Raw genomic sequence first — 25,748 nt, forward strand, 5'->3', positions numbered from 1 at the left:
TGCTTTCGCAATGCTTTTAATTGTAAGAAAGCATTCTTAACCTTTGCAAAATAAGTCTCAAACATAGTCATGTTTTCATTGTTAGTGAGAATGAGTTAAAGTATTTTTTGTTGGATAATATTAGTTATTTATTTAATTATTTGGATTTTCTTGTTAGTTTAATATTTCGAGCCTAGTCACTTAGGCCACCTTCAACCAATCCGGCCAGAGGGTCAAAGAACCGAAAATAGCCTGAAATGACACAAAAATTGTCTTCAACCGAGGGCTAGGCCAAAGGGCTCATGGGCCCCACCGAACCAAGAAAATAGAGAAAAGGGCCAACCAGCTAGCCCAACCCAGCCAGCCAGCCTCGGGCTGGACCAGATTTTGAATGCAACGGCCGTCGTTATATTTGATTTTTTTTTTCCTATAACCATTAAACAACATTAAACAATATTAAACAACATTAAATAATATTAAGTAACATTAAACAACATAAAAATTATACAACATAAAAATAAACATTTAACAACATGAAACTTAAACAACATTTTTTAAAACATTTTACAACATAAAATTTAAACGCCTACTCCATACTTCTTTTGGCCAAAAGATGTGCAACAAGATCCTGTTGTAGGTACTTGTTTGTGGCACGGAAACGTATCATCCTATAGCGTCTCATGTGCTCATCTGAAGGTATGTGAATTATAGCCTAATATTCACCCTATTTATGGACATTGGAAGCTAAAGATAATAAGTGTCACACAGATAAAAATCCTATCTAAAATCCTTACAACCAATTACATCTCGACACATGACACTCGAAAACTGAGACGTAAAATTATTGAGATTCCTTATCGATAAGAAATCTGCAAAGTCACTCAAATATCGACACGTGACACTCAAAATCAGAGACGTAAAATTATTGAGATTCCTTATTGACAAAAAATCTACAAAGTCACTCAGATATCGACATGTGGCACTCGAAATCCGAGACGGAAAATTATTGAGATTCCTTATCGACAAGAAATATGCAAAGTCACCAAGATATCGACACGTGACACTCGAAATCCGAGACGGAAAATTATTGAGATTCCTTATCGAGGTAGTTTAATTTAAGTAACCATATTAATTCAATTAAAATAATAAATTATGTTTAGCCCTATAGCCCTTTGGCCCCTCAATTGGAGATGATTCTTTGTCACATGGCTATGTTTGGCCTGTGACCCTCTGGCCCCTCAATTAGAGATGTTAAGAAATATGATTTGGCACTGTTCATTAAAAAATTAATTTTTTGGAGGGCAATAGGGCCAAAGAGAGCCTTATGGCCCTCATTCAGTTGGAGATGGCCTTAGAATTAGGGTTTAGTTTCCCTGCCTATTATGGTGAAGTTAGTTCTATATATGTTTGATATTTTTTAACCTTGTAAATCATAATAACTCAATCAAGATGTAGCATCTTCAATTCATGTAGTCTTTTTGACAATTATGTACTTTTTTTGTTTAATAAAGTTTTTATGTTCAGTTAGTTCATAGTATACCTTGATATTCAACTTATTTTCTAGTTAATTAAAATACAGTTTAAACAGTATGGAATGCTTCTGTAGAGTTGTTCAGGAGATGCTTTTTGGATAATAATTGAATCTTAATTTGTAAAATTATATTTTTCAGTTGGATTATTGAATGAAATTTGTAGTTTTGGGCAATGCACATGCATGAAAGCACAGAAAGTCAGATGGCACATGAGAAGCCATACACAAAACAAATTAGGTCACTGAACAGGATTAGCAGGCCACGTTACCGAGAGCCAATCAGCTTCTAATGATGGGAAGGTTTACAACTTAATTAAGGTTTGACCAGTCCGATTATTGTTTAATTAGCATCTTAATTATTAATATATACATCTTATCCAAAACTTGTATGATAAACATGCATGTTACTCCAGGCAATGAGAGAGGAACCTGACTGGATTCTCTTTGTAAGGATTTCGAATATCCTTCAATCACATCTGTTCATTTACATTGTGCGGCAAGTTTTCACCGATTAATAAATACATCTTATCCAAAACTTGCATGATAAACATGCATGTTACTCCAGGCAATGAGAGAGGAACCTGACCAGATTCTCTTTGTAAGGATTCCGAATATCTTTCAATCACATCCGTTTATTTTACATTGTGCGGCGAGTTTTCATCAATTACTATTTATATTTAATTTTAAATTAAAAAATTTATAATAATTTATAACCACACGATACATGATAAACAGATACGATTTAAGAATTACCGGGATCTACACAAAAAGAATACGGCGAGAATCCTTACTCATTAGGCAATGGCTATGCTATGCATGAGGGTTGGGAATAATAAATACACGACCTCCACGCATATATTCCACATGCAATTACGTCATCGAGGAGATCGAGCATCGTCCTGCAGTGCAGCTCCTGCGGGTGAAAGAATGATTGGAGAGTTGAAAGAGCAAACCCTAGTTTCTAAAAGGCTACAAGGGCACGTGATCGCAGAACCAGACGAGGACTTCCATACTCCATAATCACGTGTACGTCCACTTTCGCGTCTCCCGCCGATAATATAACAATGATAATACTTGTGTCTCATTTTATTTGTCTTCTCCTTGTGAACGAACTTTATTATTTGAACATCGAACGAAATTATTTTTTATTTTTATAATATCTAAATACATTTAAAAAAAATCATTTAGCCATTTATATACATAAAATAAATTGACAGTTCATCATGAAAATGCTATTTATTATCAAAATCGTTGATTGATTTAACACGTATGGATAACTAAACGATTTTTAATTTGCAGATATAATTTTTAGATGATGATAAAAAGAATGACCAATTCTGATTACGATATTCGAACAGTAAACGTTTGTTAATCATAAATGAAGGACAAGTAAGTTCATCACACAAGTACTATCCATAAAACAAAATGTATAAAAAAATTACATATGAAAACAAGGTAATCGCGTGACTCGAAGCTTTGATATTCAATGAACCAAATCTAGTAACAATGTATCTTCTAGCTAAAGCAGAAGAATTAGGTTGGATTCGAGTCCAGATGTAGAAGATGATTCTTTTATTTCAGATTTACCTTGATGTGCTAGTCGAGAATAGGACCCACCACCCCGTTTGATTCATCTTTTATCATTTTTTTAGTTACCGGGAATGCTAAGACTAGTGTATCATGTTATGCTAATCACGATGTTAATAGGGTTGATTAACTTGATTTAGCTGGGCCTGTGGGGTCGTCGAAAGTGGACCCATTATCTATCTATACCCACCAAACCTAATCGCTACGGTTATGCCATGCCACAGTATTATTACAGCATCTGTGTGTGTGTGTGCGCACTTTTTGAGTGAGACAGAAAGGGCCCCAAGTTGGTGTAAATCCCCCAGTCATTTAAGTTTAAATGAATGAGATTAATTATGAAAAGCATGATTAAGAACTGGTTTGGTATTGTTGTACTTTGAAAAAAAACTGCTTCTGTTGTGCTATGAGAATAAGCTCATTTTTGCTGCTTCACGTTTTCAGTTTTTTTTTTTCACTCAAAACTATTAAAATAAGCTGTTTTTAAGTATTTACTGAATACCTTTTTGAACTTAGTTTTTTTTTTTTTATACCCATTTTTTTATAAAAGCACGTCAGTACCAAACCAGTACTAAGTTGATTTTTATGTGTTTTCAAAATACATACATGTTTAAGTGGTGTATTATTTTATGTGTTGTAAGATAAACAAGCGATATGGTTAATATTTTCATTTTTAGAGTATATCAATAAAAAATAAGTATACATATCGTAATTGAAGTTAAATAATAACACTACATAATGTTGAGATGAATTCCATGTTCGGGAAATGAGAGACCTTACATGTGCTTATAAGTAATTATGTTACTCTTCATATATTATTGATTGATTTTACGATGGAACTCAACTTTCTTCATAGTATCAAAGCATGTTTTGTATGAAGCTCAACGGCCACATGTACTTTACGCCACCCAATTTGTGTTATCCATGTGTTATCTTGAAAATTCACCACAGGTGAATGAAATGTATATGTATGTTGGGACACGTGGATGAGTTAGAATACCGTATACTCAAAATACTGAAAAATCTATAGTGACAAAAACTAAAAAAATTCAAAACTGGGTACACCATATTTGCCTAAATTTGAAGGGAATGTATATGTATGTTGGGACACTAAATAAGTTAGAATTCATGTGGCATCTTTCATTTTTTGCAAAAGGTTTGGCACTATCCGGCACTGATCTGTTGCTTTCGCACTTGTGTAGTTCTATTGAGATCACACCAAGTTAAAATAATATATCCCTCTTTTTGAAATTCAGAAAAACGAACTGGTTGCAAATGTTGAGTTTTAACTTTTAAGGGTCATAACAAATGTTGCAGCAGATGGATTATCTCTTACAAAATAAGTGGAAAATGGGGAGGAATTTTCAACGATATTATTTAAGATTAATTGTTAAATTAATGTATGCTAAAAAGGCAACAGCTGAGCGTGGTGTTTGGAATATCATCAGTTTTAGTTTTTGCTTTTGAATAAAATAAGTCTGCACACAGTAAATATATACTGCATCGATGTCAACTTTTGGACTTCAATTACTTTAATTAATCATGCCCCATTTGCTTGCGTAGAATGTTGGAATGGTTTACGAAACATGCATATCTCGGACTTGTAACTAAAAATTACCAGAAGATCTTATATATCTCAGTACAAAGAAAAGATTGTACATCGTATAAGATAAGTCTATTTATATTAGTTGTCAACTACGTACATTATTCAATGTCTTCATAGCCATAAACTCGATGATGCATAGTTTAATTAGAGCTACGTATGTATAATGTAGCTATAATTATTAAGAGAGAACTTTAGATGGGGTTCCTAGCTACAAGCTCTACACGTACAACAATTATCTAAGTCATCAATCTATAATATGCATACTAAATGTACTAACTTTGAGAAGTCATTGAAATCACGAGCAGCAACGAAGAAGCAAAAATCTTCTTCTCTCCCTACACCACCTTATGTACTATTGTAAGAGAGTGGGCATCTAAGCCTTAAATTTATAGATGAGAATATTAGATTTATTGCCCATAAAGAAAGCCCTAATAGACACGTATCTTTAATACCTTCAAAATTCATGATCTAATAAGATATATATTCTCATTGGCAGAATTCACGACCTAATAGGATAAAAAAGCCCTAATTGTCAAATAATTCAAAATAATAATTTTACTTTCTATCTTGTATTCTTAATTAATAGAACTTCTAAATAAATATTCTCAACAAAAGTGTTACAAAATGTACTCGATGAGCGTGGATATGCAAACATAGATATACAGACAAAGAAAGTAGATAGATAAGATCATAAGAAGTCGCTGAGAGAGAAGATAGAGATCATCGGTCGAACTAAAATGTAAGTGGATATATTGGATATTGGACGACTGTGCATGCATGGTGTCATTGGTGTGGTGTGGTCCATGCATGCTGCATGCAAAAGCAGTAGCGGCCATGTTGTTTGACTGAGAGGCAGACCCCATCTGAGAGCTAAGCTTTGTCCTTGGATGGTAACTCGGGATAGCTTGGCGGCCCTTCACATGGGGAGGCCAGGCCAAAATTTAGACCAAAACCATCGAATTCTTTCTTTCTTTCGATGATTAATATCCATCCATCCCTGCATTTATATATTTGTCCCTTCCATTCCATGTGTTTTGTGTTTTCCTTCTCACAGACGACAATCTCACATGTAGCGTTTGTTTTGGTACAAACTAGAATGACGGGCCAAGTCGATCCAACAATATTTATGGACCATATATATCTAAATTATCTATTAATAGAACCTCGGTAGTTCAAAACTCAAGAAAATTATAATTTTAACTCCATAATCAAAATTGAACTGTGACATCCCGTCCCGAAATTATCTAAATCGTGCATGTGAAATGACCCTTTTACCCTTAGTTTGTTTCGTTTTGTTGTTTAGTCATTTTGTGTGATGTTGGCATGTGCTGGGCCACACACACACACACACACACACGCTGTCATCTCCCTCTCCCTCTGTCTTTCCCTGTCTCTCTCTCTCTCTCCCGAGCTCCCTTCTTTCTTCTTCTTCCTTCTGTAAACGTACGGACACACACACAACTACACCAAACCATTACAAATCGAGGAAACTAAGGGCACAGTCGAGATCGTGAAGCTCGTGGGAGCACGATCGTACCATTTTCAGGTAAGAAATCCGTTGTTTTCACGTCGATTCGACAATGGCAGATTTGAGCACTATTCATGCAAACTTATTTCATTACGTTTTTGGGAATTTGAAGTTCATAGATAGCTTGGTGGTGTCCCAAGGAGCCTCGGAGTGCTTCGTTGGAAGAGTTTTGATGTCGGAATAGCTTGGTTCGAAGTTGGCCGGTTTTGGTTCGTGTGGACAGGTATGATCTGGTGATTTTTAACCCTCGAAACTTGTATAACGTTGTTCTACTAGTCTAGGGCTTTATTTTGGTGTTAGAATCGTGAAAAATGGTTGAGGAACGAGAGAGAAAACGAAGTTTGAAGGTTTTTCCAGTTTCCGGCGCCGGCGACGTCGCCGGAGGCTCGCCGGAGAAGGTGACGGAATATTCCTGACGCCGTTGACGGAATCCGTTAGAACTAACGGAATATTCCTCACGGCGTCAGTTGACGCCGTCAGCGTGCCAGGCACGTGCCTGCGCGTGGGGGCGCGTGCGGCGGAGGAAATTTTTTCTAGAAATATGGGTGTGATCCTGAGGTTGTGTAGAGCACGTTGGTATATTCATTTGTCCAATTTGAGCAATGTATGAGAAGTTATTACGAGAAGTTGGTTATATGCTTTAAAAATAACGTTTTTATAGTTGTTTCGCATATAGGTGATACGTATCCCGAGGACGAGCGTGGTCACTCGAGGCAGAGGGGCTACGACCCTTCCACATACCAGTGAGTGGGCTTTTGTTTTCCGTATATACCTATATACCATTATTTTCCCAGAAATTGAGTAAAAAGGGTTATTGTCTTATGCCATGCATATTATTATTATTATTGATTATGCACCCTTAGCTGCATTACTAGTTGCATACACATACATATGCATATTGGGTGATGTGGACGCACAGGTAAGTGCCAGGTAAGTGTTATTCATGTTTATATTTCAGTAGTGGTTTGAGATGTTTAGAGAGCTTATAACCTGCACCCCCGGTGTTAGTGCTCCCGCCCAGAGTAGGGCACAGTCCTTCACGTGATGTTCACCTCCCGCACCACACGCTCAGCTTGGATCCAAATTAGGTGCACAGTCCTGTCGTACATACCACATTAGGTGGTTCCGACTCGTAGGTGACCCGCGATTATTCGCACAGCCTTCACGTGATCGTAGCACTAGAGCGTATATATGTTTTACACCCAGGCCTGTCGTACAGACCACTTTAGGTGGTTCCGACTCGTGGGCAGGTTCAGTTGTTGAGTTTGAGATTTGAGCTCTATATGCAGCCGTACAGGTCACGTTAGGTGACTCCGGCTGCTAGATTATATGTTATCGTTATGAGATACACCTGAGCACTTGCATTCCATTATAAGGTTTTGATATGGCATATTTGTGAGCATGATTAGCATACCCTTGAGCATGTTTGGCATATCTATACATACGTATATATGTTTATTTTCTGGGAAGTATACAGGTTTTACGGCGATGGGTTAGAATGTATTTTACTTAATGGTTTTCGAAAAGATTTGTTTTTGCCCACTCACGCTTTTGTTTTGCGCCCCTCCAGGTTCTAGTTGCTTAGCCGTTTCAGTGGTTTCCCAGAGGGATTTTCCGGCATTTCTGACAAATACTCACCAGAGTAGGGCCACCTTCGGGTGTACTATTGTCGCATCTTTTCTTTTGGACTGCTATAGACTTGCTATGAATTTGTGTTTCACTTACGCTAGCACTTGTTTTAGTACTTTGTATGCTAGTTTTTAATTATTCGTACTTTTATTACTACTCTATTAGCTTCCGCACGTGCACATGGTTACGTCACCTTTGTGTGACGGCCAGCACTCCCTGATCTCGGTCGGGGCGTGTCAGAACAAATATAAAAAATATAAAAAATATGAGCAATTTAGTAATTACATGAACATAAATTTTATAGTTTTTTATAATAACCTCACAACCATGTTAGTATAGCGTGCTCTATTTGAAAATTGATAAAGAAAACTGCTCATCATTATCCCAATTTTCATAACTGATTTTTATTTTATTTTAAAAACTAATCACACTTCATAATAATAATAAAATGAAATAAAACTGTTCACACAAAGCATCTGCTAGTATATATAAGGGAATGGTTTCTCTGGGCGCCATATGGTTGTCCGAAGATGGATACTAGTGGTGGTTCAAGGAGCTAGATACAATAGTATCATCGTGAAACAAAATAGCTACTGTTAAAAGCGTGATAACAATTAAAATTTTTGACAAAAATATTACTCATTTTTTACTTTTTGGCACACGTTTTGACTTTTTGACACACTTTTTACATGAGCTAATTAATAACTACACTTGTTCTGTGTCTGTTGCTCATTTTTATTTAATCGAATAACTTAATTTATAGTTTATTCAATCTTTTAACATATGCAAAACAAAAGGGCTCAGCCGAATCAAATATAAAAACATTGGCCGTTGATTTCACACGCTAGCCAGCAACAGCAATATACACTTCATCAAATAATTGTATCAAACATAAATTTATGACTCCACGTAGGCGAAAGCTATGCAAGGGAGTTTAGGTCTTCCCTAATGATTAAGAATCTAACAATATGTATGATTAGGGCTATGTAATGAATCTGTCCTACAGTTTTAGGGTAGTGCCCAATATGACTAAGAATCTAACAATATGCATGATTAGGGCTATGTAATGAATATGTCCTAGAGTTGTAGGGCAGTGCCCAATATGATTAAGAATCTAACTGATTAGGGTTATGTAATGGATCTGTCCTAGAGTTGGAGGACAGTGCCCCACTGGCCAATATTGTGGGACCTGATGAGTTCGTCTTCTGCGTGTACCAACTCTTACCAGTTACGTATCACGCTTCATGTTCGGAATCTGTGTACCATGGAAATTCAATAATTCCACGTGGTGGCTGCAACACAAAGACAAGCATCCACTGTTGTTGGGCTCATGTCTTATCCAGCAAACATTCTTTATTCAATTATTCAAATTTTTAGTTACTTAATACTACAGTTAAATGGTAAAATTTTTAATTATAAATAAGAGATCTTTAAGTTCAATTATCGTCAAATGCGAAATTAATGTCCGTGTATACTCGTTGGACCATTTTCATATGCCATAAAGCTGTAAAGATGGGCTAGGCTTCTTTACTATCTTATTGTTCATGCAGCCGTACAGCCCAAATACTACTGGACTCGGACAGACAAAATGTGAACTTGTATCCGGATTCGGCATTCAAAACAACAATTTTTGCGAAAACCGAAAATCAAACCAAATTGATTCGGTTTATTTCAGTTCGAACTGGTTTGATTTCAGTTAAATAAACTAAAAATCAAAGTGAACTTAAATAAATAAAAAATATATTAATGTATACTCATTCAGTTCGGTTTGGTTTAGTTTCTGGAATCTGAAAGCGAAATTGTACTAATATTTTCGTTCCGGTTCAATTTCTTCAACCGAAATTGTATCCAAATATCCATTTTCATCTTTTATACACCTCTTTTAATTTTTAGAGATCAAATCAAATAAATTAAAGAATATTACTAGACAAAATTTAACAAAATATGTAAAAGGTAAAAAAAAAAATATGAATAGCACTACCCGATTTGCGAAGGAATGGCTCACGCATTTCCTTATCACGCAAGATCCAAAAGATGGTGAGAGCCTTGTAGAGGAATCAGAGTCTATTGGGCTTCTTGGTCAATCCATGACTTTCTTGTTGGGCTTTATCCAATTGCCCACTTGAGGCCTTCTATTCAATGTCAGTTTTTTTGTTTCATAAAAAATTGGATCAAGACAGCAAATCTTACTTCACATGCCAACGGTCAACTACATAGTTGAGTTCTACTTGGATCCTAGGACCCTGTTTGGATGCCATACTTTCTGCTTAAAACCAAAGCACTCTAAGAACTCAGCCCAGCCCATCTCAGCCATATATCTTGTTAACACCAACGATAATTTACTTTAAACCAATTTAAATTGCGGAAAATTAGTAGGGAGAAATACATTCACTCTAATGAATATATATGGTAAAAAACCCTAATGGTAATGTCCTCACTTAGCTAAAATACTATGAGAAGGAGAATCCATCAGATTTAAAGATGGTGAAATGGCTAAATCAAGTTCACATTTCTTTTATACCAAAATTCTAATCGATTGTCACTCTTAAAATGCAAACAAATTAAAAAAAAAAACAGTAATAAAAGACAATAAACCAATTGATACGCGCGTAAGCGCGCGCTGAGGAACTAGTCGTTGAGATATTCCCACAACGTACAATAAAAACTGACAATTTCAAAACTAAGCAAAAATAAATAAAACCTAAATCCGAAAAATTAATTCCAAAGCTATATTACATTATTAATTTGTTGGAGGCAATTTCATCATCAAAAAATCATGATCTAGTTAAAACCCACTTTCATTTTCTACAACCACTCCCAGAGTCTTACCAAACCAGCAGCACCCATAAATCAAAACTGTCAAAAACCCAAAAAATAAATATATATATATATATATATTAAAAAAAGAAAAAAAAAGAAGATTAAAATCTACGTCCTTAGCCCTAACCCTAAATTGCCAAAAAGCACAATTCAAAATCCCTTGGACACATTTACCCCCAACACCTTCACTTAATCACTCAAATTGCCACCATCCTTTGTGATTAATCCATGCTTTTGAGTAGTTAATCACCTCCTAATCGAGACAAAATCCCTATTTAACCGCCCACAGCCGGTAAACCATCCCTAACGTGACCGGAAAATTAACCCCAATTTTTTCATTGTCACTGTAGGAAGAGAGTGGCGTTTATATCCCTATATTATATAAACCACATTTTCTTAAACTCCTCCTTCTCTCCCTCTCTCTTTTTTCTCTCTGTTTTTCTGTTTGTTTCTCGAGAAAGATAAAAAGGAAAATAAAAACGTAAGGTGAAAAGTTTTGTAATCTGGCTTCGTCTTCCCTCGCTGCGGCTTCAGAGAATCACAACAATCTCCGCAGCGAAACGTTTCCTCTGCGTTTTTTGTTCGGAGTTGGAAGAAAAAGCTTGTATTGGAAGAAGACTTCGGCTGTTCGACGACTCGACGATCTCTTCGTAATCTTCGTTTCCTGATTTTCTCGGGAAAATTTGAGAAATTTTGTCTGAGCATTGCTTTGCCTTCAAGTAAATGTTACTAACTGTGTGGTTTTGTTTTGTGGTTAGGATTTTGGCGTCGGAGAGGTGATCTGCTCGGAGCTTCGGGATTGGAATTCTGGTTGTGTAGGTAGCTTTTCGTCGAGTTTTGTTTTGGAATTTTTGGTTTTTGGTTTTAGATCTGCTTTGTGCTTGTTGCTTGTGTTTGAATGAGGGAGTTGGTGTTGAATCGCAGTTTGAAGCATGATTTGTCGCTGAGGAGGGGAAGAGTTGGCGGCGGCGAGGACGACGGAGATGAAGAGGTCCAGGGACGACGTTTTTATGAGCTCGCAACTCAAGCGGCCCGTAGTTTCCGCTCGAGGAGAGCCGTATGTTCTTCATCTCTTGTATTCTCTTCTCATTATTTGTTTTAATTTTGTTTTTGTATTAATTTTTTTTTAAAAAATTTTCGTGTTTGATTATCCTAGTACATGCTTGTTAATTATGAGATTAAGTTGATTATTGGTCGAATTTGGTGAGTCCGTGCTTGTTGATTTACTGCGTGTGCTTTTAATTCTAAAATTAAATGTTTATTTATCAGTTAGAGGCTACGAAATTAACCGGTTTGGCTTGACTTACCGAGGAAAGATCAAATTTTGATTCGATTTTCAGACCAATTATCTCTGAAAGTTTCAATCTTCCTCAGGTGTGGACTGGGGAGAAACTTAAATTTGAAATACGGATTTTCTTATCTTTCCTTTAACAAAAAACAAAATTTAGGATGCTGTTTAATTTTACTTGAAAAAGTTGTTTTATGGGGATTGATCTACTTGAAGAGTTCGGGAATTTTGTACGTTAACTAATTTGTAAGTTTCTTTTTTCGCAATGAAGTTCTGGGCAACCCCAGATGATGGCAGCAGCAGCAGCAGCTTCCCAAAAGTTAACAACAAATGATGCCTTAGCGTATCTAAAAGCGGTGAAGGATATATTTCAAGACAAAAACAGGGGAAAATACGAAGAATTTCTTGAAGTCATGAAAGACTTCAAGGCCACAAGGTTCGATCATGTTATATGCTATACTGAAATCCATACATTTACTTTACTTGCTGGATGATGGCTTGGTAATTTGCTTATGTGAGCTTGTGTTTACTTGAGTTTTTGTGTGTTGTGTTGATTGTAGAATTGACACTGCGGGTGTGATAGAGAGGGTGAAAGATTTATTTAAAGGGCATCGAGAGCTAATATTAGGTTTCAATACCTTCTTGCCAAAGGGATATGAAATAACCCTCCCACTTGATGATGACCAACAACCTCCTCAAAAGAAGCCTGTTGAATTTGAGGAAGCCATCAATTTCGTGAACAAGATTAAGGTCGGAACATTACTTTGTATCTTAATCTGGCGTTACTGGTTGCTTTAAAGTTTAGTAACCTAATGAATTCTCTACACGCAGACACGATTTCAAGGCGACGACCATGTTTATAAATCTTTTTTAGACATTCTGAATATGTACAGAAAGGAAAACAAGTCCATCCAAGAGGTTTACCAGGAGGTGTGTTGATCCATCTTTTTCGTACCTTATTGCTTAATTTGATGTTGTTCATTTAGTTCATGTTCTAAAGAATTCACTTTGAACTTCTGCAGGTTGCTGCACTTTTCCAAGACCACTCAGATTTGCTTGTGGAGTTTACCCACTTTTTACCTGATACTACAGGAACAGCTTCCATTCATCCACCTCACAGAAACTCAATGCTTCGGGATAGGAGCTCTGCAATGCCTACTATGCGGCAGATGCACGTGGACAAGGTTTTTTTTTTCCATTCTCACTCTCTCACACCTTTGTATTACTTATTTTTTTTCATATTGATATCTCATTGTTGTTGATGCTAACATCTGATACACGTGCATTGTTGCCAGAAAGAAAGGACCATGGGTTCTTATGCTGACCATGATCTCAGTGTTGACCGTCCTGATCCTGACCATGATAAAGCTCTGATGAAAGCAGACAAAGAGCAAAGGAGGCGTGGCGAGAAGGAGAAGGAGAGGAGAGAAGACAGAGAAAGAAGAGAACGGGATGATAGGGATTTTGACCATGATGGCAGTAGAGACCTCAATATGCAGCGTTTTCCCCACAAACAGAAATCTGCTCGTAGGACTGAAGACACTGAACAATTGCAGCCAGGTGGGGAAGGCCATGAATCTCATTTCATTCTCTTGTGATGATAAAAATTATGCAAAAAGTGAGAATTATATGATATTTTTGAACTGATTTACATAGTCATTAAAGAAAGTTGGTTTTCATCTGGTAATTAATAACTTAATACGTTATAGCAATCTATCTATCAACAAAATTTGATATGTTCGGTTGTTCCTATGTGCGTTTGTGTGTGCATGATAAGGGTCAGTTGTCTCTGCACTTTCTATTTTTAGATGAGCACTTTATTTGCCTGTTTGGTCTACTTCCTCCAGTAGCTTCTTTTACTTATTTTATATCATCGCAGGTATGTACGGCCAGGAGTTTGCTTTCTGCGAGAAGGTGAAGGAGAAGTTACGAAATCCTGAAGATTACCAGGAATTTTTGAAGTGCCTTCATATTTATAGCAAGGAAATTATTACACGCTCTGAATTGCAGTCTTTGGTAAGTCGTATACATGTAAAACTGTATAAACTGTTTTAATTTATTTACCTGTTAAAAGGAAATTTACAGAACACAATCTCTAATATATATAGATTTTTGCTTGTGTAGGTGGCTGATTTAATTGGAAGATATCCTGAACTTATGGATGGGTTCAATGATTTTTTGGCATGTTGTGAGAAGAAAGGTATTGATCTAATCTATTCTTTTACCTACACTATATATGTGTGATTAACACTATCTAATTGAGTCCTGTCCTGCAGATGGGTTCCTTGCTGGTGTGATGAGTAAAAGTACGTAACATGATTTGTTCCCTTTTTTTGTTTCATATAAGATAGATCCTCCTCTTAGTTTATTATAAGAGTTCGAGCACTGGCACAGGCTTCAACAAACCATTTTTTTATCTTTCTATTTTTTAATTTGATCTGAGGGTTAATTTGTAGGTTTTTATTCATTTTTTATTTTTTTTATTATAAATATTTTGTCCTTTGTCAATAGACTTGCAAACCAACTGTTGATTCTTAATTCATCACAGAATCCTTGTGGAATGAAGGACATTTACCCAGATCAGTGAAGGTAGAAGATAGGGATAGGGATAGAGATAGAGATCGTGAAAGGGATGATGGGGTTAAAGATAGAGAGCATGAAACTCGAGAAAGAGATAGACTTGATAAAAATGGTGCCTTTGGAATCAAAGAAGTTGGAGGCCAGAAGAGTTTATATACCAGCAAGGATAAATATTTGGCAAAACCCATTAATGAGCTTGACCTCTCCAATTGTGAGCGCTGCACTCCGAGCTATCGTCTCCTGCCAAAGAATGTATGTGGTGCTTTCTTAGACAATTATCTATTTTTCCCTTTTAAGGAGGTATTGATGCTTTTACTGATATTTCTATTTTTTTTCATGTCTTGCAGTATCCAATACCTTCTGCTAGCCAAAGAACAGAGCTTGGTTTTGAAGTATTAAATGACCACTGGGTATCCGTTACTTCTGGAAGTGAGGATTACTCTTTTAAACACATGCGCAAAAACCAGTATGAAGAAAGCCTGTTTCGGTGTGAGGATGACAGGTTGGTCGAAGATTTTTCAGTATCTACTATGGTTTTCCCATTATTTATTTGTTTTATAGCAACATTAACTCAAGGTGGTTGTTCCCTTCCCACCTCCCTCAAAATTGTATTTATTGTCATCAAGGTTCATGTTGCCATTTTAGCACTTTGGTATGCTCATTTACAAATAAGGGAACCTAGGGGTTTTTTTGGCATCTCTCTTTCGAGAGGGAAAGATATGTGTCATGCTGTTTATTTCGACATTTTGCCCTTCATTACACTACTAATTGCTTGTAAATATTTCCAGCCATTGGCTTTATTGATTTTGGCACTTGGTAATTCATCTTCTTATATTTCTTAGGTTTGAACTGGATATGTTGTTGGAGTCAGTGAACGTAACAACCAAGCGCGTGGAAGATCTATTAGAAAAGATCAACAACAATACGATTAAGATGGACAGTCCAATTCGTATTGAAGATCACTTCACAGGTTATATTCTTTTAATGACTGAATTGAAGATACCTGGTTATGTGATATAAGCTCAGTTGTTGATTTTCATTTTCTTGGGGATATATTTTTGACGGGACTTTTCCCTTTTCTCTTCTTTTCTAGCTCTGAACCTAAGGTGCATTGAGCGATTATATGGTGACCATGGGCTTGATGTGATGGACGTGTTGAGGAAAAATGCTCCACTAGCTTTGCCTGTCATATTGACCCGTTTGAAGCAAAAGCAAGAAGAGTGGGCAAGGTGTCGTTCGGATTTTAATAAAGTTTGGGCTGATATATATGCCAAGAACTATCACAAGTCACTTGATCATCGTAGCTTCTACTTTAAGCAACAAGACACCAAGAGCTTAAGCACAAAAGGTAATTTAAAAATTGAAATCCCATCTTCTATTTCCTTTTTTTCTTTGACCGAGAGTTTTTAGTTTTACAAAATTAATAATGGCGGTTATAGCCATGATAATAGTAATAACTGTGTATGTTAATTGAGTGCCAAACCTATGAGATTGAGATCTACACTGTTAATCATTTTATTGGGCAGGTCATGCTATAAATTTACATTAAATCAGGCTTTCTCTTCCATTTTAGTTTAGAATATTGAGATTCTGTATTCTTCCATTCTTTTGCAATTGCTCTTTCCACTTATGGAATTTATTGCTTTCCACTTTCCTCTCATTGATGAGAACAAACTTTTGCAGCCTTGTTGGCAGAGATTAAAGAGATTAGTGAGAAGAAGCGGAAGGAAGATGATGTTCTTCTTGCTATTGCTGCTGGAAATAGACGACCTATTATTCCGAATTTGGAATTTGAGTACCCTGACCCAGAAATCCATGAAGATCTGTATCAACTCGTCAAATATTCTTGTGGAGAAGTTTGCACAACCGAGCAATTGGATAAAGTTATGAAGATATGGACTACTTTTCTTGAACCAATACTTGGTGTTCCTACGCGGCCTCAAGGTGCAGAGGATACTGAAGATGGTGTGAAAGTAAAAAATCTTGCCGTAAAGAGTGGTTCTGTGAGTCCTGGAGAGAGTGATGGTAGTCCTGATGGTGATGCTACTCTGACGAATTCCAAACAGTTGAATTCATCAAGAAATGGAGATGAAAGCATTCAACCTGAACAATCAAGCTCTTGCAGGACTTGGACAGTAAATGGGGCTAATGGGGTCAAAGAAGAAAGTTGTCTCAACATGGATCATGCTGCACGTGAAGGGGATACATTGTACAATACCTCTCGACAAGGTAAAGTGCAGAGTAATACATCTCCAGCTGAGGAAACGTCTGGAGTTAGCAAACAAGACAATTTCAATGAACGATTAGTGAATTCTAATGTATCACTTGCCACTGCGTTGGAGCAAAGTAATGGAAGAACTAATTTGGAACACTCATCAGGTTTGTAGAATGTTATAAACTACTGAAAGTTTTTATCCGTATTACTTGGACATATTGCTTTGTTATTTATTTATTTCTTACTATTTCTTTTTTCTTTCTGAAATTGCAACTAGATTTCTGAAATCCTTTTTTTTGTTGGTTACTAGGGCATAGTCCTACTCCGTCCGGACCTGGTAATGGCACTGTTGATGTTGGGCTGGAGTTACCTTCATCAGAGGTATGGTTGACGCTGTGGTAATACTTTGATGTTTTGAGAACCCTGGTTGATATGGGCATTATGGGTTGTTGGTACATATCAGCTTTTGATTAGTCAATTCCTTGATTGTATTCACTACTCATCAAATCATGGCCTTTAGACTACCTACAGCTGACAAACTGTTTGCTAGTTGTCTTTGTGGTCCTGGATATTATTTCTAATAGTATTGTCACAGTAAATGTGTGCTGAAGGTAATTGTGTTCCTATTGATGTCATAGGGTGGTGATTCTACAAGACCAGGTATTTCCTCAAATGGAGCAGTAGCGGAAGGCGCCATAGGTCTCAGATATCTTGAAGAGTCTGCTAGACACTTCAAGATTGATAGAGAAGAAGGCGAGATATCTCCAAATGGAGATTTCGAGGAGGATAATTTTGCAAATTATAGAGAAGCTGGTTCAGAGGCTGTTCAAAAACCAAAGGACGGTACTGTCAGCAGGCAATATCAAGCCAGACATGGGGAAGAAGAAATATGCGGTGGAGAGACAGGTGGAGAAAATGAAGCTGATGCTGATGATGAAGGTGAGGAAAGTGCTCCGAGGTCATCTGAGGATAGTGAGAATGCCTCTGAGAATGGTGATGTTTCTGGAAGTGAATCTGGTGACGGAGAGGAATGTTCTCGTGAAGAGCATGAGGAAGATGGGGACAATGATGAGCACGATACTAAGGCCGAGAGTGAAGGTGAAGCTGAAGGGATGGCTGATGCCCATGATGTTGAAGGAGATGGAATATCTTTGCCTCTTTCAGAACGTTTTCTCTCGACTGTGAAGCCTCTTGCAAAATATGTTCCTCCAGCTTTACATGACAAGGAGAAGGACTCTCAGATATTTTATGGAAACGATTCTTTCTATGTGCTATTCAGGCTTCACCAAGTAAGGTTCATTTAAAGACAAGTATACAAAAGTGTACGTGTGTACTGGTGAATAAGGGCTTAAGTACTTGTAGTTCAGCCACTAGATCATATATGGATAATAGTGGGTTGTATGTATCTCAACCGTCCATATCTAGTCTAATGGATTATATGCAAGTACTCTGGTCATAATATCATTTTTGTGTCTCTGTCTCTTTGAGTTTAGTAGATGTTGATATACGTGTATCCCAACTGTTTCACTTATTTGACAGACATTATATGAGAGAATACAATCAGCGAAGATTAACTCATCATCTGCTGAGAGGAAGTGGCGGGCTTCTTCAAATGAGACGAGCCCTACAGACTCTTATGCTAGGTAGTTTTGCTTTGGTCTCCTTGTTTGTTCACAACTAAGTGAGTATATATATCCTAACTCCATATTTTATGGTACAGATTCATGAATGCACTTTACAATTTACTTGACGGTTCTTCTGACAATACGAAATTTGAAGATGATTGTCGAGCCATCATTGGGACACAGTCATATCTTCTATTCACATTAGACAAGCTGATCTACAAACTCGTTAAGCAGGTAGATGCCCATATATGTTTTCTTCTTTCTTCAAGTTTCTTTCCCATCTTCCTTTTTTTACCCCAGAAGTTTTGCTTCATTTCCCTGTTTTTCTAGCTCCAAACAGTCGCCAGTGAAGAGATGGACAACAAACTCGTCCAGCTTTATGCATTTGAAAAATCAAGAAAACCAGGAAGATTTGTAGATGTGGTTTATCACGAAAATGCTCGCGTTCTTCTTCATGATGAGAACATTTACCGCATCGATTGTGTAGGTCTTTTATGTGACATTCAAAGTTAATACTGTCTACAATTGTAGAATTTCAACTCAAATTAATTATCACTACTTTCTTTGTTGCAGGCATCCTCTCCAACCCGGGTGTCTATTCAGCTAATGGATTTTGGGCATGATAAGCCTGAAATGACTGCTGTTTCTATGGACCCTAATTTTTCTGCGTATCTGCATGATGAATTCCTTTCAGTTCTTCCTGACAAAAAGGAGAAGTCTGGGATCTTCTTGATGAGGTATGTTAGCTATATTTAGGAGTATGGAGTTTTTTAAGTTGAGTTGTTGTGACTATAAATTGTTTGCTTATTTTTGCAGGAACAAACGTAAGTATGGCAGCGATGATTTGTCTGCTATCTGTGAGGCCATGGAAGGACTAAAAGTCGCTAATGGTCTGGAGTGTAAGATCGCTTACCAATCATCCAAGGTACTTAATTCACTCCTCTGTCTATAATTAGGTAGTTACATTTTTAATACGTTGTGACGGTAAGCTTTGAATTAAATTGAGGCACTCTGTGCGTTTCCATTTTATGATTAGGTCTGCATTTCTGGGTGTCTGCATCTGTCAATCAATTAAAATTTTGTGTGTGTAGGTCTCATACGTTTTAGATACAGAAGACTTTCTGTTTCGTACACAGAAGAAAAGGAAAAGTTTGCACCAGAACAGTTCATGCCATAACCTGGCTAGGTCTTCTAACGGTTCTAGTAGAGTAGAGCGATTTCAGCGGTTGCTTTCTGGCTCATGATATGTCATGTTTTGACCATCAAGTAAATATGGTATGTGCTCGGTTTTTTAATTGCGATATTGGATACTTCTATCGTTAAAGGAGAGAACCCTGATTAACTATTTGTGACACTGTTTACATTTGTTTCTCCAGTAGCATTTTGCAAGCATTACATACAGTGGCGCTGGAAACCCGAAAAATTTGAGTCGCTGTGAACGAAAAACATTTTGTGGAATTACCTTTGTATTCTCATAGACCTGTCTCTCCAACCTAATAAAGAATTGATGAGGGAGGAAGGGGGGATGTGGATCGAAAGTTGTATACTTTTGAGTTGGCACTTCGAGCCGCATTCGTGTAAATAGAGGTAATTTGTGTTGTAAACTTGAGATTCATTTTATTGATCAATATTTTTTGTTAAATCTTTTGTAATGGCGTATCGGAAGATCTAATTGATTTTACAGGACAGTTAGTGTGTCACCGGTCGTTAAAATTGCCTGGCCGATCTGTCTTATTTTAGAAGGCCGGCCAACCAGCCTGCCCGATATTTACTTGCTGAAATTCAATCGTAAATTTTCCATTTTTGTGTGTTTATCCAAGCGAGGTGTTGATAAACGCTTTCAATATGTTTAAAAGTTTGTCTGGGAAAGTTTGATAATCATTTCGTCTTTAGTTTAAGGTCTATGTCGGTGTTTGATTTAAACCTTGCTGAAGGTCCTACCTTAACACTCGACCATGCGATAGTCGATCTGTCCACCCGACTACATTCACTGGGGTGGGGCGGAGATTGTCCGGGGAAAAATGTCGACAAAATGCATTGTCAAATAGTGATCCAGGAATTTGCGACTGTAGACAATCAACGGTCGTGATAGAACCAGTTGTATTATTTATCCTTACATTAGTTAAAAACATTTTGACTTCCAACTATTTAGGGTAATTCTCTAATTTGGAACAAATACAAACTCCTGAGCGGCCCTTTGCAATGAATAATTCCCTAATTTAGAGGGGATTAGAAGAGGATTTGCTTTTTAAGCAACGATATATTACACTGGGAGGAGAAATAAATTGAAATCACTCAATGTGGAAAATTTCATCCCTTCTAATACAGATGATTGAAACGGATAAGTTTTCAGTATCCATCTTTCTATCTTCTAGTTGGTCATAATTTTTTTTTCCTCACCTCAATGTGCCTTGAAGAAAAGGAGTAATCCGTTTCAGTCCAATCTAACGTACCAAACGAGCTCTTAATGTTTTTGTATTGTATTTCATTTTTTCAGATGAAAAAGAATGGGAAGGTCTGATACAATGTCATCAGTTTGGTTTACAATATTCATTCTGTTATAAACATAATGTTCTTCATCCAGCCAGCTCACTAATTGGAGGACGGTCCATAATATTTGACGCCGTCTTTGCATTACTCTGCAGTAGCGGATCAATATCCGGCAACTTGGGAATTTGCGCCAGCAGATCGATGGTTCGCCGCAGGAGGCGGGCTAAATCGCCCTCGTCCATCGCGCAGTCCATCATGATTTCCCTCCAAGTCAACCCAGAAACCCAGGCTTCAACCATACCTGAAAACTGTGTGTCCAAATAGCAAGGTTTATTTACCCCATGTTTTTCTTGAAGCTCAAGAAAAGAGCTTCTCTGATCATCCAAGAAGCTGACCACGTCGACTACTTTACTCGAAGGTTCGAATATGTAGCTGTTGTTCTTCCAAGGACGAACTTTGATCCCTTCGGATACTAAACTTGCGCAGACGGCAGCAAGTTCTGGGGGCTTCAAACCTATTAAGATTTTGTTTCGAAGAACCATTGCAAGCCAGAGTTCGTTTTCCCCCCGAATGGCAGCTGCTGTTACACCAAGTGGAAATATGACATGGGTATTGATATCCAATGCTCGAGTCTCGTGTATGACATTGCTGATCTGCAAGAACTCCTTCCAACCGGAGGGTTCAATTTGCTCAATTCGATTAGTCAAACGCCTTGCTCTACTCTTTAATCGTTTAATCTTTTCCTCCGTAAACTTGGCCATGTCAACAATTTTCTTGTATTCTCTGAAGCCTTGCGTACGCGAGATCTTCTTCTTCAGACGTGAAACCTTGTTTCTTTGATCTTTGTAACGTTCTACTGCTTCATTGTATGCTTCTGACTTATGCAAAAGCTCGTCATGTTCAGAAAGACTATTCAAGACTGGAACATTCAAACTCCAAGACCATGTCTCAAGAGATCCTTCCATGTTCCAAAAACCGCCAAGTTCAGACTCGGCAAGCTTCTCCCACTTGAGCTCTGTCTTATCCAGAAGCGTGCTCATAATTTCCCGAGGCAAAGCATCTCCTAGTGCTAAAGCAACATTTGGGAAACCCGTCTTATAAACTGTTTTAATCCACTTTTCTGTAAACAAATACCAGGAATTATCTGAACCAAGAGCCACATAATAGGATGGTTCGAAAACCACATTTGGTTCAAACTCCGAGGCTACTGCATTTAGTGCAAATGAATCATCAACAGAAACCAAGTGCTTGAGCTTTGAACTGTTGACTGCGTCAACTTTCCCCAAATAAACAGCCGGGATAGACTGTTGAACTCCTTCGGAATCCTTATACTGCAGGCACAAAAAGGGTAATTGTCCGTTTTCAAACTCCTCTAACAAGGGTCGTAGTGAAGACATTTTTTGAGATTCCATTCTTCTTCGAAGTTCGGTCCTCAGTCGTTTCTCTGCTCTTAATTCCTCTTGTAGATCTGCAATCTCCTTATATGCTGGTCCAGATAATATCTTCCTACTCCTTCTATCAATGGCTTCATCGCTAATCTCTGAAGACAGTGTCTCAATCTCTTTCTGAATTCTAGTAAGCTCCTCTTTTGCAGCAATCATAACATTGCTGCCAACATAGTTTCCGAAACTTTGCTCGACTAACTTTCTAGCTTCTTCCAAAGTTCGCCCTGATAGGGAGGCTTCGGTGTCATCTGGTTCATTTGATCTATGAGTAACTTTTGCACCAGCAAGAAGATTCAGCACCATTCCATATGAAGCTGTAAACTGCGAAACCAAAGGTTCAAGTCCAGCAAAAACAATCTTGCAACCTGCTTCAGCGCCTTCATAAGGACTTTGAACAAGCACTACATGACCCTTTTCATCAATGCCTCTACGTCCAGCACGCCCAGCCATTTGAAACAGTTCGTTTGGACTTAATTGGACACGTCCAGTGTCACCTCTTTTGCTGAGGGATGCAATAATGGCTGTCCTAGCAGGCATATTGATTCCTGCAGCAAGTGTTTCTGTTGCAAAGACGACCTTAACAAGCCCCCGCTGAAACAGCTCTTCTATGAATGATTTCCATAAAGGTAGACAGCCAGCATGATGTGCAGCAACCCCATGCAGTAAACCTTTCACCGCAGTCTCCCTGATAGCATCAGGATACTTGATGCGGAACCTCTTCAAGGCTAATTCAACCTCACTCTTCTCACAGTCATCCAAGAGCGTGATATCTTGAACATACTGAACAGCAGCATCACATCCTTTCCTACTAAAAATAAACCATATTGCTGGAAGCATATCCCGAGTCTTAAGTTGCCATAATGTATCTGTAATTTGAGGTACCTAAAAGGAAAATAGAAAATAGTGAGCGGGATCAAATCACCGTGTCCCTAGGAAAAGAAAAGGAAACTTGTTCTGGGTCTCACAAGATTAATGCATGAATCATACTTGCGAACGGTGTATTAAGTTGATGTCATTCTTTGACAGTGGTCGTCTAGACATGTTACCATTACTGTCATCATAACTCATCTCACTTCCACGTCTTCTTGAGCCCCTCCTTCTAGACCCATCGTCTTTGTAAGATTTTGTTCCTGAAGCATGGAGTTGAAGATAATCGACTGACAACCTCCTGTTCCATTTTAAAGAAAATGTTTATATAATTAGATGTCCATCATATGCTCAAAGGAAAGAGATGCAGGGAAGAAATTCAGAGCGAATAACACAAGAATAAGATTGAATCCAGTTATTGAGTATAAGTGATAACCAAAACATAATATTGGTACATAAGCATATTCCTAACTGGCAATGCAAGTTAAACCTACAAAAAATTGCATCACGGAATAACTCTAAATATCTTAAAGAAGCGAAAGGGGATCTCATAAGAAACCCCAAGCGAAAAACAGCACCTTAAAGCAGTTAGTCCAATCTACTCATGAAAAAATAAATTAAAATGGAAAGGCATCCCTTCTCAAGCTGAACACTGATAAATAAAAAATAACGAACCTTGAATTTACTTTGTAAATGAAAAGAATATACACAAAGTACCTATTCATGTGTTTTCCCGTCTTGTCAAGAAGATGCAACAAAGAAGTCTTTGTCGAGAAATGCCAAGTCAATGGTACTGGACGCTTTGATGAAGTTACCAATTCAGTTTTACCATGAATCTACAAGTAGGATGAAAGGAGTATAAAATTGAACCCCGTATATGTCTCCAAATCAAAATGTAAAAGAAATTGTAAAAACAAAGTAGGGGGACGGCAATGTAAGATATTTTCAGTCAATGTGAGCATCAAATCAACCAAGGACCAAAATACCTGACCAATCCAACCAGCCAATTCATCTGGGTTTGCGACTGTTGCTGACAAACATATGAGTTGAACTTTTTTCGGGCAATATATAACCTGAAATATGATAAGATTCTATGACTAAACACTACAGCAGCATTACTGGCAGTAAAAGGAGTATCTTGACAACAAACTGCACTTACGATTTCTTCCCACACTGTACCCCGATACATGTCACTCAGATAATGAACTTCATCCAAGACAATGACATCTACGTGAAAAAGTCCGTCCCCAGAAGAAGCCATTCCCACACTGCATTAATAAGCTTAAATGAAATCCCATCCTTAATCCCAAGAATCCACTCGGACGTTGAAATACGAAGTTGAAATCATGAATGCGTATAAAGGTATTGTGCAAGATACAAAATGTACCTCTGATACAACATGTTGCGCAAGATCTCAGTGGTCATAACTAAAACCTGAGCATCTTTGTTTACCGCAGAATCTCCGGTGAGAAGGCCGACATTGTCATCGCCGAAAGTCTCACTGAAATTACAAGAACGCATAAGCTAATTCGATTCAACACATCAAAAGTGCATCACCTACATTGTGAAACCTCAAAGTCACAAAGCAATTATATTACTCTCAATCTCTCGTACCGAAATTCTCGAAACTTCTGATTGGACAAGGCCTTAAGTGGAGTCGTGTAGAACAACCTTCTCCGCCTAGCCACCGTTGCGACGGCGGCAGCTTCCGCTATCAAAGTCTTTCCACTGCTCGTCGGCGCCGATACCACCACCGACGAACCTCTCAAGAACGCTTGTATCGCTAATCTCTATCCAAAATAATTCAAAAAAATTCATTCCAAAATTCATATTAAACATGAAATCTTCAAATGTGTGATTCGAAATTGAAATCCACCTGAAACTTATCGATTCGGAAATCGTAGACAGAAGCGAGCTCGTGGTCATCTATCATTTCCTCGCCGAAAACCTTGACTTCGCCGCAGAGCTTCTCCACTCTCTGCCACTTGAACTCCTCCGGCCGAGTCGACGGCTCTGCGTCAGCCACCGAACTCTCAATTTCGTCGTCGCTCTGCTCGAGTCCGTCCGACATATCCCCAGTAACGTCGTCGTACTCATCCGCGGCAACGTCCTCGTCGTCCTCCTCCTCCTCTTCGTACTCGTCTTCCTCCTCTTCTTCATCGGCATCGTAGAGCTGAGATTTGGCGGGGAAGGCGGAGCTCGGGCACTGGAAAGTGACTCGGAATCGCGGTGAGGTCGGAGAGTGTGCGGGAGGTGGTTTGGGAGAGCAAAACCCTAGGGTTTTGGTGGGGTGGCGGAGGAGGGGATGGGAAGCGCGGCTGAGAGGAAGGAGGCGCGTGAAGGCATGTGAGGTTGAGAGGACACAGAGAGTGTCCATGGCGGGAGAGAGATTTTTGGGCAAACCACCCTCTCAGTTGAGAGTGATTTGGCTTTATCGTTTTAATTCTGGGATATTTTTTCGAGTAGGACAACCACCACACGACGTCGCTTCGGTTCCGTATGCCATTTTTAAGTACCGTTGATTTAGACCGTCTGTTCGTTAGTATGACCGGGAAGTTCAA

General features: G+C 38.0%; 2 protein-coding genes and 1 long non-coding RNA gene across 10 annotated transcripts; 2 read left to right on the top strand and 1 right to left on the bottom strand.

The window, feature by feature from the left end:
• Positions 1-6,902: 6,902 nt before the first annotated feature.
• LOC148689854 (uncharacterized) lies at positions 6,903-8,007 on the top strand. Its single transcript, XR_015957528.1, has 2 exons — positions 6,903-6,971; positions 7,799-8,007. It is a non-coding gene; the product is annotated as an uncharacterized LOC148689854 (long non-coding RNA).
• A 3,074-nt stretch (positions 8,008-11,081) lies between these two features.
• LOC137731007 (paired amphipathic helix protein Sin3-like 3) lies at positions 11,082-20,027 on the top strand. Of its 8 annotated transcripts, none has more exons than XM_088688175.1 (25): positions 11,082-11,327; positions 11,436-11,496; positions 11,602-11,734; positions 12,237-12,401; positions 12,526-12,715; positions 12,797-12,895; positions 12,988-13,149; positions 13,261-13,525; positions 13,845-13,981; positions 14,090-14,165; positions 14,242-14,271; positions 14,514-14,797; positions 14,893-15,047; positions 15,388-15,515; positions 15,639-15,893; positions 16,229-16,924; positions 17,071-17,141; positions 17,399-18,049; positions 18,300-18,403; positions 18,481-18,619; positions 18,716-18,868; positions 18,959-19,122; positions 19,202-19,310; positions 19,477-19,660; positions 19,762-20,027. In XM_088688175.1, the coding sequence occupies exons 3-24, from the start codon at positions 11,661-11,663 to the stop codon at positions 19,627-19,629; spliced, it is 4,260 nt and encodes a 1,419-aa protein (XP_088544301.1). In that variant the 5' UTR covers positions 11,082-11,327; positions 11,436-11,496; positions 11,602-11,660; the 3' UTR covers positions 19,630-19,660; positions 19,762-20,027. The 8 variants fall into 8 exon arrangements, with proteins under 8 accessions (XP_088544301.1, XP_088544304.1, XP_088544308.1 ...); XM_088688178.1 differs by having other exon boundaries at positions 11,436-11,492; positions 19,765-20,027; XM_088688177.1 differs by having other exon boundaries at positions 11,090-11,327; positions 19,765-20,027.
• Positions 20,028-20,844: 817 nt separating this feature from the next.
• Positions 20,845-25,733, bottom strand: EMB25 (DEAD/DEAH box helicase). The gene is made up of 8 exons (XM_068470167.2): positions 25,064-25,733; positions 24,802-24,977; positions 24,575-24,688; positions 24,347-24,455; positions 24,174-24,260; positions 23,905-24,023; positions 23,308-23,488; positions 20,845-23,202 (listed from the first exon to the last, which is right to left on the bottom strand). The coding sequence occupies exons 1-8, from the start codon at positions 25,562-25,564 to the stop codon at positions 20,962-20,964; spliced, it is 3,528 nt and encodes a 1,175-aa protein (XP_068326268.2). The 5' UTR covers positions 25,565-25,733; the 3' UTR covers positions 20,845-20,961.
• Positions 25,734-25,748: the final 15 nt, after the last annotated feature.

This window comes from Pyrus communis, chromosome 16 (genome assembly GCF_041283825.1).
Source record: "Pyrus communis isolate YQ-2024b chromosome 16, ASM4128382v1, whole genome shotgun sequence".
Classification (NCBI taxonomy): domain Eukaryota; kingdom Viridiplantae; phylum Streptophyta; class Magnoliopsida; order Rosales; family Rosaceae; genus Pyrus; species Pyrus communis.

What these genes read in the sequence shown, in the direction of transcription:
- LOC137731007 (XM_088688175.1), top strand. Translation starts at nt 11,661, where the DNA reads ATGAAGAGGTCCAGGGACGACGTTTTTATGAGCTCGCAACTCAAGCGG. An exon ending in CACTGAACAATTGCAGCCAG is followed by an intron (nt 13,526 to 13,844) that starts GTGGGGAAGGCC and finishes ATATCATCGCAG; the next exon opens with GTATGTACGGCCAGGAGTTT. An exon ending in TTTCGGTGTGAGGATGACAG is followed by an intron (nt 15,048 to 15,387) that starts GTTGGTCGAAGA and finishes TATATTTCTTAG; the next exon opens with GTTTGAACTGGATATGTTGT.
- EMB25 (XM_068470167.2), bottom strand. Translation starts at nt 25,564, where the DNA reads ATGGACACTCTCTGTGTCCTCTCAACCTCACATGCCTTCACGCGCCTC. An exon ending in CAGAAGTTTCGAGAATTTCG is followed by an intron (nt 24,689 to 24,801) that starts GTACGAGAGATT and finishes TTGTAATTTCAG; the next exon opens with TGAGACTTTCGGCGATGACA. An exon ending in GTACAGTGTGGGAAGAAATC is followed by an intron (nt 24,261 to 24,346) that starts GTAAGTGCAGTT and finishes ATCATATTTCAG; the next exon opens with GTTATATATTGCCCGAAAAA.